Source organism: Pediculus humanus, genomic scaffold (genome assembly GCF_000006295.1).
Source record: "Pediculus humanus corporis 1103172107434 genomic scaffold, whole genome shotgun sequence".
In the NCBI taxonomy this organism is placed as follows: domain Eukaryota; kingdom Metazoa; phylum Arthropoda; class Insecta; order Psocodea; family Pediculidae; genus Pediculus; species Pediculus humanus.
The window spans coordinates 309,850-324,442 of NW_002987056.1; the positions used below are offsets into that span (position 1 = coordinate 309,850).

The 14,593-nt window shown below is 25.2% G+C and overlaps 3 protein-coding genes across 3 annotated transcripts; 1 reads left to right on the forward strand and 2 right to left on the reverse strand.

Moving 5' to 3' along the window:
• Positions 1-3,460: 3,460 nt before the first annotated feature.
• Phum_PHUM084890 (WD repeat domain phosphoinositide-interacting protein, putative) lies at positions 3,461-7,565 on the reverse strand (the record flags this gene model as incomplete). Its single annotated transcript, XM_002423719.1, has 9 exons — positions 3,461-3,561; positions 4,677-4,762; positions 4,852-4,959; positions 5,059-5,220; positions 5,309-5,595; positions 5,662-5,856; positions 5,953-6,119; positions 6,205-6,287; positions 7,429-7,565. 9 exons carry the CDS (start codon positions 7,563-7,565, stop codon positions 3,461-3,463), a joined length of 1,326 nt encoding a protein of 441 aa, XP_002423764.1.
• Positions 7,566-9,596: 2,031 nt separating this feature from the next.
• On the forward strand, positions 9,597-11,537 carry Phum_PHUM084900 (cytochrome P450, putative; the record flags this gene model as incomplete). The annotated part of the gene is made up of 7 exons (XM_002423720.1): positions 9,597-9,675; positions 9,766-9,981; positions 10,059-10,219; positions 10,293-10,529; positions 10,611-10,903; positions 11,007-11,269; positions 11,356-11,537. The coding sequence occupies 7 exons, from the start codon at positions 9,597-9,599 to the stop codon at positions 11,535-11,537; spliced, it is 1,431 nt and encodes a 476-aa protein (XP_002423765.1).
• A 99-nt stretch (positions 11,538-11,636) lies between these two features.
• On the reverse strand, positions 11,637-14,342 carry Phum_PHUM084910 (sodium/solute symporter, putative; the record flags this gene model as incomplete). Its single annotated transcript, XM_002423721.1, has 13 exons — positions 11,637-11,657; positions 11,750-11,975; positions 12,054-12,235; positions 12,311-12,397; positions 12,482-12,665; positions 12,729-12,947; positions 13,018-13,158; positions 13,227-13,381; positions 13,468-13,535; positions 13,607-13,658; positions 13,744-13,809; positions 13,880-14,039; positions 14,125-14,342. The coding sequence occupies 13 exons, from the start codon at positions 14,340-14,342 to the stop codon at positions 11,637-11,639; spliced, it is 1,779 nt and encodes a 592-aa protein (XP_002423766.1).
• Positions 14,343-14,593: the final 251 nt, after the last annotated feature.

The window sequence follows — 14,593 nt, forward strand, 5'->3', positions numbered from 1 at the left end:
CTTGCGTAGACATGTATCTTTTCCTCAAGAAGTCATCATAAACAACCCACTTTTCATCTCCGGTAACCATTCTTTCAAAAAAGAGTCATTCGCGTCATTGCGTTTAAGAAGCATTAAGAAGCATTAAGTCGCCTCGTTAACTAACGTTCCCCAAAGTAACACATCTAGCTTCTTTACAATGTCCTTAGTCGAACTATGCCGATCATAATCAATGAGGGCCTTTATTTGCTCATCATTGACCTCCAATGGCCGCCCGGAGCGCTCCTAATTTCTCAAAGGAAAATCTCCAGAACGGCATTTCGCAAACCAGTTTTTGACACTGCCGTTCTATTAAGGCTTCATCACCCTACACAGCTTACAACTTTTTATGGACTTGCGAAGCATTAACACTCTTTCAAAAATAAAAAAGGAAAATGTGGAGGAAATGATCGCTTTGGCTCCCCATGTTTAAATGTCTTTTGCTCGCGCAATATTTAAGAGTTTAAAGAAATTTTGGTACCGACTGTTACAGAAGGAACCAAGTAATAACATATCAAAAGTTTATGTCTGTCCGAAAATGTAAACGTCCTCAAAAAAATGGACAAACTATCTGTTGGTAAAATCCGCAGTTACTTACTTTCCAACCCAATATTTTAAAGATGAATCCATTTTTAATTACGTAATATATATATATATATATATATATATATATATATATTGCGTCGTTTTATCACCCCCACCCCCACCACCACCGCCACCACATTCATAATAATTTTATTTAACAATAAAAAATGAAAAAAATTTATTCACGATAATATTTAACGATTGAGAATTAACCGTAACGAATTTATGATAATGGAAGGCGGTGAAAATTTTTTTTTGTTAAAAGATTTTAACCGAGTAAAAATTTAACAAAAAAAAAAAAAAAAACCAAAGTCAAAAAACTAAAAGGTTAATTTAAAAAAAAAAGAAAAAAAGTACGTTATATAATATATAGTAGTAAAACATGAGAATAAAACTCACGACGTAACGACTAGGTCAAAGGTTAAAATCCTTCAACAGGCTTTCAAATTTTTTTTTTTTTTGGCATGCAATCGAACGTAATGAAAAAAAAAAAAAATTTTTCATCGTCGCTTGTTTCACGGCCATTTGTTTGTTCGTTTGTTCGTTTGTTTGTTAACTTAACAATAAGTAAATTAAAATAACAAGAAAAAAAACTCGAAATGTTGAATAATAATAATAATAATTTTGGCCGGTTGAAAGTGACGAATCGTAGTTAACCATTAACAAAAAAAAAAAAAAATTCAGGTTCCAAAAAAAAAAACTTGTTTGTAAATATTATGAGAAAAGAATAAGTTATGTTACCTATGGAAATAATCGAAAAAAAAAAAAATGTTTTAAAACATTCGATATAAAATATTTATTTATTAATAATAATAATAATAAATTTTATGTATTGTAAATTTCATATTAAAATTATTTATTTATTATAAGACAAAATAATTCATTTTTTCTTTTTGTCCAAGGTTATTATTAAATCACCTTTTGTTATTGAATTTTTACTTAAGGAAATTTTACATGTGTTTGAGAGAGAGAGAGAGAGAGAGAGAGAGGGAGAGAGAGAAGGGGAGAGAGAGAGAGAGAGAATAAATATCTACAGTATAAGTGTTAGTATAAAAAAAAATTTTTTTTCTTTTAATTGTAACACAATAATTAACTTAAATAAATGATGAGGAAAGGTTGTGAGCGTGTTTATTATGTTTTTTTTTTTTTTTACTCACTACAACATAAATACTGAGTGTAATAATGAGTCAAGCTTGTAAAATGTATTGCAACATTAGAAACTCGTTCCAAAAATGGATATGATGTCAATTTTAATAGGTACTTTAAGGTCGAAATTCCAAACGTTTTCTGCATTTTATTTTATTTTTAAACCTCTGTTTATTATTACAAATGGTTGTGCGATTTAATTTATAAACGTATTTACAATAATAAAAAGGTTTTCGTATTAAAAACAATTAATTTTTAATTAGGACTAAATGCGCTAAAGTAAATTTAATTTTTGGACTTTTTTTTTTTTTTTTTTGTAAATAATTAATTTTTTTACTAATCCGTAAAAAAAAATATAATTTATATTTATTTTTTTAAAATTTAAAAATTTTAAAATTAATTAATTTACAATAATTTTACAAAACATTTACACTCTAATTTTATTTTTAAAAAAAAATTTTTTTTTTTTTTTGCGGTTTTTTTTACGCTTGCACAAAAAAAAACGCCTGCAATTTTTCAAGTTAGACTTTTTCAAATCAACAAATCAACGCTTTTTGCATAACACAATTTATTGCAGTTTACAAAAGCGAATTTTATTTATTTCATTTAAAAAAAATTTTTTTTTTCGTTACAACGATTTTAGTCGAAAATAATAATAATAATAAAATAAGCTACGTTACATAAAAATAAATTTATTGATTTTTAAGTTTTATCAAAATCAGATTCATTAATTATTTGTTACAATAAACACAATATATACAAAATTTTTAAAAAAAAATTATACAGATAATAATAATAAAAAAATTACATAGAACATGATATATAATATAAAGTATGCATTTATTTATTTATTTATTTATTTTTTTTTTTAATATATTTTTTGTAATATTTGCTTAGTATTATAATACGTCCATAATTCACTGAATAATAATAATAATAATAATTGTTATTATATATTTATATATATATATATATATATATATATATATTTATTCCGTTCTTTGCGTTACTGGAGGAAATTCACTGTCGTCGTCAAATCTGAAAACTCCTTTTAGAGGAGATTCAGAAGCTGCTGCTATTTCACGAAGTTTATCCGAATCTGAAAAAACAATTTTGGAAAAAATTAAAAAAAAATTAATTAATTAATTAATTAATTATAATCTCATTTGTGTTATTTATTTGGCATTAATTTATTTTAAGGCTCGGGGAAGGGGGGAGAAGGAGGAGGAGGGAAATGTTCTCTTTCTTTAATTTTGATTTTATTTATTTGCCATTTATTATTTTATTAATCGCAATTGAATCCTTTTAATGTCGTTTTTTTTCTTTCTTTCTTAAATCGACATAAAACTAACCACCACCACCACCACCACCACCATGCACACCAATATAAATTTTTAAATACCTACTTATGGGGGGAGGGGAGGAAACCTTAACCACACAAAAAACATAACTTGAAAAAGTTTTTAAAAAAAAAACTATTCTACAAATAATAATACACATAGAAATATTTACAATAAAATATTTTTTTTTAAATAATTAAATAAATAAGATAAAGGAAAAGATGTATTAGTCATCGCATGTCACATCCCATTAAAATTATTATTATTATTAATAAGGAAAGCAAGTATTACAAGTTAACGCACATTTTTTTTTAAACGGAAATACATGAAAAAAAAATAAAAATAATAATAATGATAATGATAAATTTCGGCTATGTATTTGATTGTAGACATGGATTAGTCATACCGATACCTGACATTGTTCCATTGCTAGTACGTCCTTTGACAATTCCAGCGTAGGTACTTATGGATCCTGGACAAAAGACACGTTTCCTTAAAATTACATAAAACAGCTTTACGTGCTGCTTGACATATTAGTAGTGTCGGTGTCGTGGAAAAGAACGATTAATAAGAAAAAAAAAAAAAAAATTCCATTTTTGAAAATTTGACTAATTTTTTTCGCAAACCATAAATTTTTTCTTTCAATTAATTTAATTTTTATATTTTTTCCGATAATATTCGAAATATGAAAAAAAAAAAAAAAAAAAAAAAAACGGAAATTTCAAAAAATGCAAAAATTTAGTATTAGTTGAAAAAAAAAAAAAAGTTTAAAAAAGAAGAGACACCAAATAAATAAATAAATACTTAAATTTTTTTTAAACTTCAACATCATTCCAAATATTTAAATCCCCTCCCCCTTTTTCGATTCAAAACTTAATCCCTTAAATCCCAAATATGAATTAATGTACTTTTATACCTTTCCCTCCCTCTCCCTCCCCCCCGCCTCTTCCATAAATAAAACTTGAAACAAAAAAAAAAAAATTTTAATAATGCATGTTGTTAAGAAATTCAGGAGAAGTCAAATTTTCAAAAATTTATTTGAATTTTATTAAAATAATTTTTTTTTTTTTTCTTTTTTTTTCTTTTTCTATTAAAAAGTGTGATAGTTTTAACAAGTACAAAATATCCTTAACCGAAAAACTTTCAGCCATACTATTCATATTAATTGAAAATCAATTAATTAATGAAAATATTTGTATTTCGCTGAAAGTCTATTCATAAAACATTGTGTGTTAAACATAACCCAAAACAAACAAAAAAAAAAAAACATTTTTTTTTTTTTTTTTAATGTTAATTAAATACAAAGATTTGTGTGGCAATATCGTTACCGGAAAAAGACATTTTTTTTTTTTTTTTGATCTTTTCGGTAAAAATAATGCCTTGTCTTACTGTTGGCAATTAACACAAAATAAACGTTCAACTTTTTTTTTTTTTTTTTTTAAAATAAAAAAAAAACATTAATAATTAAACAATTACTTTTTCAAATAAATTCCGATCACGCAAATCATCTTTTGAACTCATTTTATAAAAAAAGTTTCATTCAAAGTTTGAAATTAAATTAAATTAAAAATAAAATTTTCATTTTACCTGTCCCTTGAATTTTCGTCGTATCGTTGGGCACTTTACCATCAACTTGATCACTTGCAGGTATGGAAATTTCCCTTGTTCCAAGCCTGTAAAAATCGAAGAGAAAAACAAAATTTTATGTCTTTCAAGTTTTATAAATTCATAAAAAAAAATTATTATTATTCTCTATTTATACCTATGCTGTTTTATCAAGGTACAATCTCCACCTTCGTTTGTATCCAAATTATAAACGTAAAGAAATCCATCGGTGGCCGCCACCAACAATCTCAAAACTTTTTTTATTCTAACGAAAAAAAAATATTTCAATTTATTAATAATAATTTTAATGGTAAAATACAAAAAAAAAATCTTAAAAAATTTATTTAAAAAAAAAAAAACTCACGTCGTTATGGCGCATACATTTCTTATACCCTGAAATGGAAGATGGACCGTTGCAAAGGCTCTACCTTGATTGAAAACATCTGTGACTTGTGTTGGAAGGTAATTGGCGCTAGCACTTACAGCTTTTGTTAAATATCCTATCCAACCTTGATTCTCATCGTTACTTGGTCGAATTCTAAATATATATTAAATATTTTTTTATTTATTATAAATAAACGTTCATTTTTCAAACGAGAAAAAAAAAAAAAAACAATTTATAAACTTGCGTTTCTTTAGGCTCTTCTAATTTGAAAACGTGAACAGTCTCCGTGTTGCTCGAACAACACAAATAATTTGAATCCGTACTAAAAACTAGGCTAGATATAGACACGCATCTTTTAACGCCTCTTCTAAATTCGTAAAGTTTTGTTCCATCTTGAATATTGAATACTCTAATTACTGTTCCTTTTTCCGAAGCAGTGGCAAGTTCTTTACCAGAAGGAGAAAATGCCAAAGCGGCTAAAGGTGAGTCATGAGCTGGAATCATTATCTTGGCATGCTGAAAATTAATTTTTAAAGTTATATTTTCTTTCGATTATTAATATCATTTTAATTTTAAACTCACCAAATTGCTAGCATCGAAAATTTGAACTTCGCCAATTGTATTTGATCCTGGATAAGCGAGAAAACAATTATCAGCAGAAACTGATAATGTCACCAAACCGGAAGGATTGGGTGGTGTATCTCTGATGGTATGCAAAATTTTCATGTCTCTCATATTATGAATGTAAAGGGATTCTTCTAAACAAACTATTAGCCTCTAAAAAATTTGAAAATTGTTTCATTACTTACAATATTGCTCGTGAAATACTTCCTTTTTTTAAAAAACTTTTTTTAGTTTTTTTTGTTTACATACAGTCCTATTTAATTTGACAGCTAGAATTGTGTTTGAATAACTGTATTTGCATATTTCTGTGCCTTTTCTAAAGTGGCAAACTTGTAGTTTTCGAGGGGAGGAGAGTGATACAATTGCAACAAGGCTACTGGAGAATAATCTTTCAACGATACAAATGTCTTCCGCTTCTGCAAATTAAAAATTAATTAAAAATGTTAGTTTGTATTATTATTTTAATCTTAAATATCATTTAATAAAATATGAATCTCTTACCATTTTCATAAATTTGTTCTAGTAAGTCAACTGAATGTAGAGAAAATAATTTATATCCTGTTTTGGTACCAACTGTCAATGACCTGTAAAAAAAAAAAAATTTTTTTATTTAATTTAATTTGAACTGAATTTATTTTTTTTTTTTTTAAATGTAAATAAATTAATATTTAGTTTAGTTAAGTGTCATAATTTGCTATTTGGCAAAGGCTAGTTTAAAAAACAAAAAATTACTTTTTACTGCTTTGCAAAAAATAAAGTACGAAGAAAAATCTCTCGAGACTTTCAACATTTTGTTTAACATCAGATAAACGGAATTTTAAAGACTATAAGTTAAATAAAACAATATTATGAAATAATTATATTGGCTTTAATATTGTTTGAATTAAATGTCAATTAAAAATTTCAAATAAATGTTATGTCTGATCCGAAAGAAAATTGAAATAGTAAATTAAATTTTTTATTGATAAATCTACAAATGTATAGAGTTTTGCATTAAACAAAAAGAAATTCACATTATGCCAATTCATATTAACATTCAGGCTTACCTTGAACAATACTTATAAAATTTAGTTTACCTTGATTCAACACTTTCTTATTTATGAACAACATCTATTGCATTGTAATAAAAATTATAATTAAAAAGGAAAAAATATATACATATATGTATTGCTGAATAATTTGAAAAGATTTCCAACATTCAACATAATATTTACTAAATTATAATAAATAATATAAACAATTTCAAGTAATCGGTATGAAAAAAAATATTGTCGAATTATTTATTAAACAAAAAATCATTTGTTTAAAAATTTTTTGCAAATTAATTCGACCATAAAAAAGTTATTTAAAAATTCCAAAAATGAATTAATGTTTAAATTTATCTACTAATTTATGCAGATTTTTTTACTTGGCTTAAAAAAGTCTAGGGTAATTCTTTTTTAATATGTCTTTGCCCTGTAAAATTATTGAGAAACGAATATTTGCCTATGACGTCATAGGCTTTTATTAACAGCTGATTTTAGAGTCTTTGTTTTGAGTGAAGATTGTTTATTTCAAGGCCCCATCAAAAAAAACCTATTTTTTTAAACACTTACGTTCAAATATGTAAGCTTAAACTAGTAGTAGAGTATAAAAAGATGCAAAATTTTTATTTTATTGACGTGTTAAGCCTTATTTGAGACAAAATAAAAAGTTGAAATCGTTTTGTAAAATTTTTTTACTTACGTGCAATCCTGATTAAAATTAACAAAATAAGCACCGTTGGCTGAATCTGAGGCTTGAGTAGCGAGGTTCATTAGTCCAGATATTCCGGCTTTAAATCCTTCTGTTAATACATTAATGTTCTTCCCAAAATTTTGCATAAACTAATTTTTTACAATCAATAGCTATATACCTCCCTACAATTTATTTGAATTCGCCATATTGCTTTTTTTCATAAAGTACCACTTTATTATGTCGACAACGTTCAAATTTTAATTTTTGCGACAAAATTAAAAACGCGACAAAAAAAAATCTTACCGCCATTTTTCATTCTTAAATAATAATAGTTGATAATTTAAAGATTTTTTTTTTTTTTGAATTTATTAAATCACTGATGATTTCCAGTTATCAGAAACAAATTAATTAATAAAAGAAGGTATTTCACTTAATATTATTTTTAATTATATTTTCAATTAATTAAAGTTTTACTTACCAATTATTAAATTCTTATTTTAAAAAAAATAATATTAAACTCACTATGTTAGGCTATATACTTTTTGAATCAAACACATAATTCAAAAACTGATATTCCAAGAGTTAAAACATTATTAAAATGATAAAAACAAAAAATGTTCACAAATAAAAATAAAATAGATTTAAACTAAAAGTTTTTTAAAACAAAAATTCGTTTTTCTTTAAAAGAAATAACTTGTTTTCTCAACATGTAATATTATATCATTATTATTTAAATTAAATAAATGTTTATTTAAAATTTACATTAATTGTATTTGTGGTAGGCTTCATTTGTTTCTCATATATTTATATATTTACATTTTAAAGTAATTATTATTAAAATGAAAAAATTCTATTATAATTCTTACAATTTTATTAAAAAATACTTAAATTTTTTTTTCAAAAGACAATTTTATACAAATTTTTTTCATTTTGCAAAACCTGTTTAAAAACGCACAAAAAAAAAAAAAGTAAAAAATTATTTCTTCTTATGTAAGCTAATTAACTGATTTAAATTTTAATAAACTAATAAGTACAAAATGATAACTTATCATTTAAATAAAATACAATTAATTAAATTATTTATTTGTTTCTAACAATTTCATTTTTACACCCTTTAAATTTCAAAATTTCTTTTTTTTTTTTTTTTTTTTTTTTAAATTTTTGAATTTCAGACTAATTTAACAATAAATAATATTAGTTTTAATTTTATTTAAAAAAAAAAATATTGTAAAGGAAATAAAAACAAAAGAATATATATTATTTATTTAAAATAAGGCATTTGTTTTTATATTGATGAAAATAGCCAAATGTAAATTTATTTATCAGCCCTGAAATTCATGGCCGTTTTAAATGTAAATTAAATATAATTAAATAAAAAAATTAAAACGAGTTTCGAATAATTTAATGAAAAAGAAAAAAACAAAGTAAAAACGAGTATTTAATATTTTTAAATAAAAATAATAATTTTTTTAAATCCCTCCTCAGAAATATTTTTATTTTTTTTTTTATTAAATTTTTTTAAAATTTATTCTTGATTTGATGTTTTTATTTAATCAATAGTAAATATTTTTGCTGGTATTTAGTCCAATTTTTAACCATATCAAAAAGGTTTTAATCTAAAAAAAAATATTAAAAATTTAATGCCAATTTTTATTAAAATATTAAAAAAAAAAAAAAAAAATATTTTTTGGTTTCGAAGTCATATAAACTTTACCCTTGAAATTTAAATTTAAATTCAATAAGTAAATAAATAAATAAATAAAATTAATAATACTTGGGAGGAAAAATTTAAATTATTGTATAAATACGCAAAAAAAATAAATAAATACGATAACATTGAGTTAACTTATTTTGATACTTAATATAATTATCATTTTCCAGTTGTCATTATTCGCATAAACAAGTTTTTTTTTTTTTTTTTTCTTTCTGTATAAAATATTTTAAAAGTTTACTTAACATAAGTTAAATAAAATTTTATCTTAGCACGTAAGCCTAAAACCGAGTTATTTTTATATATAAATATATTTAAAAACAAGAAGAAAAAAAAAAAGAAAAAAAAAAATTCAACAGATTCGTTATATCAGTCATAGTAAAAACAGTGTGTGGGTTTTCTACGTTAGTGATAAGAGATATAGTGAATTCAATTTTTAAAAAAATTTTTTTTATATAATTTAATAATGATATTAATATTGGTTTTTTTAATAACTCTACTTTTTTTTCATTGGCTAACAATGAAACCACGAAATTATCCACCAGGTAATTATTTATTTTATTTAAAAAAAAAAAAAAAAAAAAAAATGGGGGAAAAGAAATTGCGATTAACTTTTAATAATATTTTAATCGTAGGACCACCGTGTCTTCCTATTTTGGGATCTATACCTTTTATGAAAACAAATAATTTTCATCTTTATTTACAAGAGATAAAAAAAAAATATGGACCGGTTATTGGATTTAAAGTTGGAATGATTAATTTGATAGGAGTTGTTGGTACGAAAGAAGTTAACGAAATTTTTACTAGACCTGAATTTCAAGGACGTCCTCAAATAGCATACTTCGATCCCGGTTAGCTATAAAAAAAAATTATTTTAAATAAATAAATAAAATTGAATTGTAATTAAGTAATTGGATTGATATTTTAGGTATTATGTTTAGCGAAGGACAATTTTGGTTATCGCAAAGAAGGTTTACCGTACGACATTTAAGAGATTTTGGTTTTGGTAAAAAATCAATTGAAAATGTTATCCTAAATGAATTTGATGATTTTATACATTACGTCATTAAAGATAAACAAATTTTTCAAGTATTTAATTATAATAAATATTTTTTTTTTTTTAAAAAAAACAAATTAAAATAAAACTTTTAAAAAAATTTAGGTTAGTGGAATATTTAATACATCAGTTGTCAACATATTATGGGCTATGATTGGGGGAAATCGTTTTTCATATGCGGATAAAGATTGTAGAAAATTATTAGAAACCGTTACAAATCTTTTCCGTTCTGGCGACGTAACAGGAGGATTATCCAACACTTTTCCAATTTTACGTAAATTATTTCCATTTTTTTTTAAAAGGGAAATATCCAATCGACAGACTATCGATAATTTTTTAAAAGTAAGTAAATAAATAATGATGATGATGATGATGATGAATTATATAACCTTTTGATGTATTTAATTTTTTTTTTAAATCCAGAACGCCATTAAGGATCATAAAAAAATGATAACTGATGAACCACAAGATTTTATAGATGCTTATTTAAAAGAATTGGAAAAAAAAGATCCATCATTGGATCCATCATTTAATGAAAATACTTTAGTAAGAGTTTGTAATGATATATTTACTGCTGGTGCTGATACGATAGGAAGCAGTATAGGATTTTGCCTTTTGTATACCGTTTTATATCCAAAATGGCAAGATGTTATTTATGAAGAAATAAAACAATTTAGAGAAAATGAAACGGGTTCACTGCTAGACAATAGGAAAAGGTTTTGTTTTTGATGATGATAATATAAAAAAAGATAAATAAAATATTTTTTTTTTGTGATAACTCAAAACAAATAATAAACATTGTTATCGATTGTGTTGTAGTTTTCCAAAATTGGAAGCGTTTTTAACCGAAGTTAGCCGATGCAATACAATTGCATCAATTGCAGTTCCACACAAATCCCTAAAAGATACAACTCTAAATGGTTATTTTATCCCTCGTAACACAACAATCCTGGTCAGCATATGGGCCGTATTGCAAGATAAAAGTATCTGGAACGATCCAGAAAAATTCAGTCCAGAAAGATTTTTAGACGATGAAGGAAATTATAAAAAAACTGACGGATGGATGCCTGTATTTGGTTTTGGTAAGTTATGGAAAATTTTATTTTAAATAATAAATAAATCTTTAAAATTGTTTTTTTTAATGTCAATGTACAATTTTCTTCGGCAGGGCAAAGGTCGTGTCCGGGTGAAATCCAAGCGAAAAATATTATTTTTTTATTTTTCGTTTCTCTGATAGAAAAATTTAAATTTAGTATTCCAGAAGGACATCCACGTCCGAAAACTTTGTGTTTGGGAGGATTTACTAATGCACCTCAACCGTTTGAAGTAAAAATTGAACCCAGATATTAAATATTTTCTAATCCCTATTAAATCCACCATATTTTTAAAAAGAATTGTTAAAAATAATTATTTGAAGTATACGTAGCTCCATCAGTTGAAATTCTCAAATCAGTTTTTTTCTTCTCCTTTCTGAAAAAAAAAAATTATTTTTAATTAATTATTTACTACAAATAAAAAAATTTTTTATATCATTACTTGCTTAATTATTTTTACTAACTAACCTCTGGATCCAACATTTTTTTTAATTCAGGTACAGTTTCAGACGTAGTTAAAGAAGATTTAGGTGGTAAATATTTTCTTATCACAGGAGATAAAAGCATGTGATCAATTGAAGTTAAATCACTGGGACCCGTAAGAAAACTAATGATGACACCGGTTATAAATGTTATTAGGGATCCAAAAACTGGATACCACAAATAACTTATTTTGTAAAGTGGGAATACATATCTAAAAAAAATTAAAATTCTTATTTTACATATCACATTTAAATTTTATTATTATTATTATTATATTTGAATAACATACTCTTCTTTTGATAGGGTAGTTCGATTGGCGATTAATAATGTCGAATTATGTACGTAATTACATCCTTCAATAGACAAAGGTTTTCCGGGATATACCAAATTCCCACTTGCTAACGCATTTTGTCCTCCCATTACTACAATAGCAGAACAAATGATACCGACGATACCACCGTATAAGGCTCCCTTTTTGACAAAAATAAGAGAACTTTAATGAAAATATTATGGAAAAAGTAGGTACGTAAAAATATAATTAAAAACCTTTTCATTAGACCATGGGAAGAGGATTCCTAAACAAAATATTCCAAACAATGGACCCCCAGTCATTCCTCCCAGGCTCATCGACAGCTGTGAATTTTTCACAATCGTTAATATTGCGATTAAACAATATTAAACAAAATTATTATTATTTTTTTTTAATTTTAATCCTACCTGAAGTACAGTACCTAATTTTTCAACGATAAATACTAATCCAACAGAAATAATTCCAAAAATTAAAACAGCTGCTTTTATTATATACTCTGTTGCTTTATTCGACAGCTTTTCTGACATTGTTGGTTTGATAAAGTCTTCAAGTACAATTGCAGAAATGGAATTCAAACCAGTCGATAAAGAACTTAAACCAATCGATTAAATTAAAAATCTATTTTAAATAATTTAAAATTACAAAAAAAAATACCTTAAAGCTGCACTAAAAATCCCAGCAACAAATAAACCTGGCATTCCAGGAAATTCTCCTAAAACTCTTGCAACTAACAATGGTAGTAGTTGATCTTTTGCTTTTGCCAGTTTAGTAGTTAAAGGATCGCAATCGTAATATGTCGAATAAACTACAAAACCGGCATATCCCGTTAAAATAATTATAAAAACCGTTCCCACGGTAAACATGGCCAAAGCTCTAAAAAAAAATCAGGTTTTAATTTTTATAGGTATGGCAAAGTATTTTGAAAAAACAACAACAACAATACCTTCGAGCATGTGTCATATCGGGCAAAGCCAAATATCTCTGTATCATATTTTGATTAATAATGGCTGCTTGTAACCAAAATACGGTACCACCGATACTCAAACTCCAAAAGGTATGACGATCGACAAAATCTAATTGAAAACTGAAGAATAATAATAATAAGAAGAAGAAGAAAAATTTTAAAAAAAATTATGGTTTTTGTGAACATACCTGGGATACTCGATTCGACCACTTTCCCAAGCTCTGTGCCAAACTGTTTGAAAACCTCCAGCATCTAACGAACCTTTTATAACGACTAATATAACAGCACCTACCATTATAAAAGATTGTATGACATCTGTCCAAACGACAGCTTTTAAACCTCCCTTTTGAAAAAAAAAAAAAAAAAAAAAAGACATTTTAAGAAAATTACTTAAACCTTAAAACCTTAAATATGGATATGGATACTAACCACAGCCGTATAAAAAATACAAACAATGCAAACGCATGGCGTTATTATATGAATATTTAATCCAGTAACTAAACAAAGATGGCGATATCAAATTTAAATTTTTATTAAATTAATAACTTATTTGTAAAATTTATTTTACCTTGATTAAAAGCTAAAGCAGGTACATAAATAACAATAGGTAACCAACAAAGCTACAAAAAAAATTTTTTATTTATAATTTTAACTGTTTTTTCGGGGAGAAAAAGAAAGAGAGAGAGAGAGAGAGAGATTGTTTACCAATCCAATAGTAAATAAAACAGATCCAAAATATCTTAACTTTCTATCGAATCTTCTTTCTAAATACTGTAAAAAAAATTATTATTATTATTATTTATTAGTTTTAATAAATAATAATAAAAAGGAAAAAACTTACCTCGTACGTTGATGCTAATTTCATATCATGGAAAACCGGTAAAAATACATAACTCGCTGGAAAGGAAACAATCATTAGTACGAAAATGGTAAAAAAATAAGCCGTTCCATAAAGATAAGCCTCCGTAGGATTTCCCAATAATGTTATCCCTGAAATAAAACTTTTTAAAAATTATTTTTTTTTATTATTATTATCCCGTAGCGTGAAAAAAAAGGGGGGGTTAACGGGAAATGGATTGTACATACCTGGCGACGAGAGACATGGCAACTGGAAAAACTTTCATATTTCTACCCCCCATTAAAAGTTCAATTTCGGCATCCGCACTTTTATTTCCATGTAGGGCATAATATAAACCGATTCCAGCACACGAAATCAACATGAATACGAAAACGACATAATCGAATGTTCCAAATCCTTGTAGTGATTGTATCAATTCGTTTACTTGTAAAATTGTTTCGTTCATTTTTAACTAAAAAATTTAATATTTCGGTAAAAAAAGAGAGAGGGGGGAGGGGAGGGGAATTTTCCACTTCATTATAAATAATTATTTAAATAATAAAAGTTAATAAAAATGTGTTTAAATATATACATATAAAACAGTGCGTATGTGACAAAAAACTGTCATTATTGTATTAACTTTAATTTTATCCATTTGTTAATCGTATATAATGATAATAATAATACTTGATATCATTACGAATTATTTTTAAATTA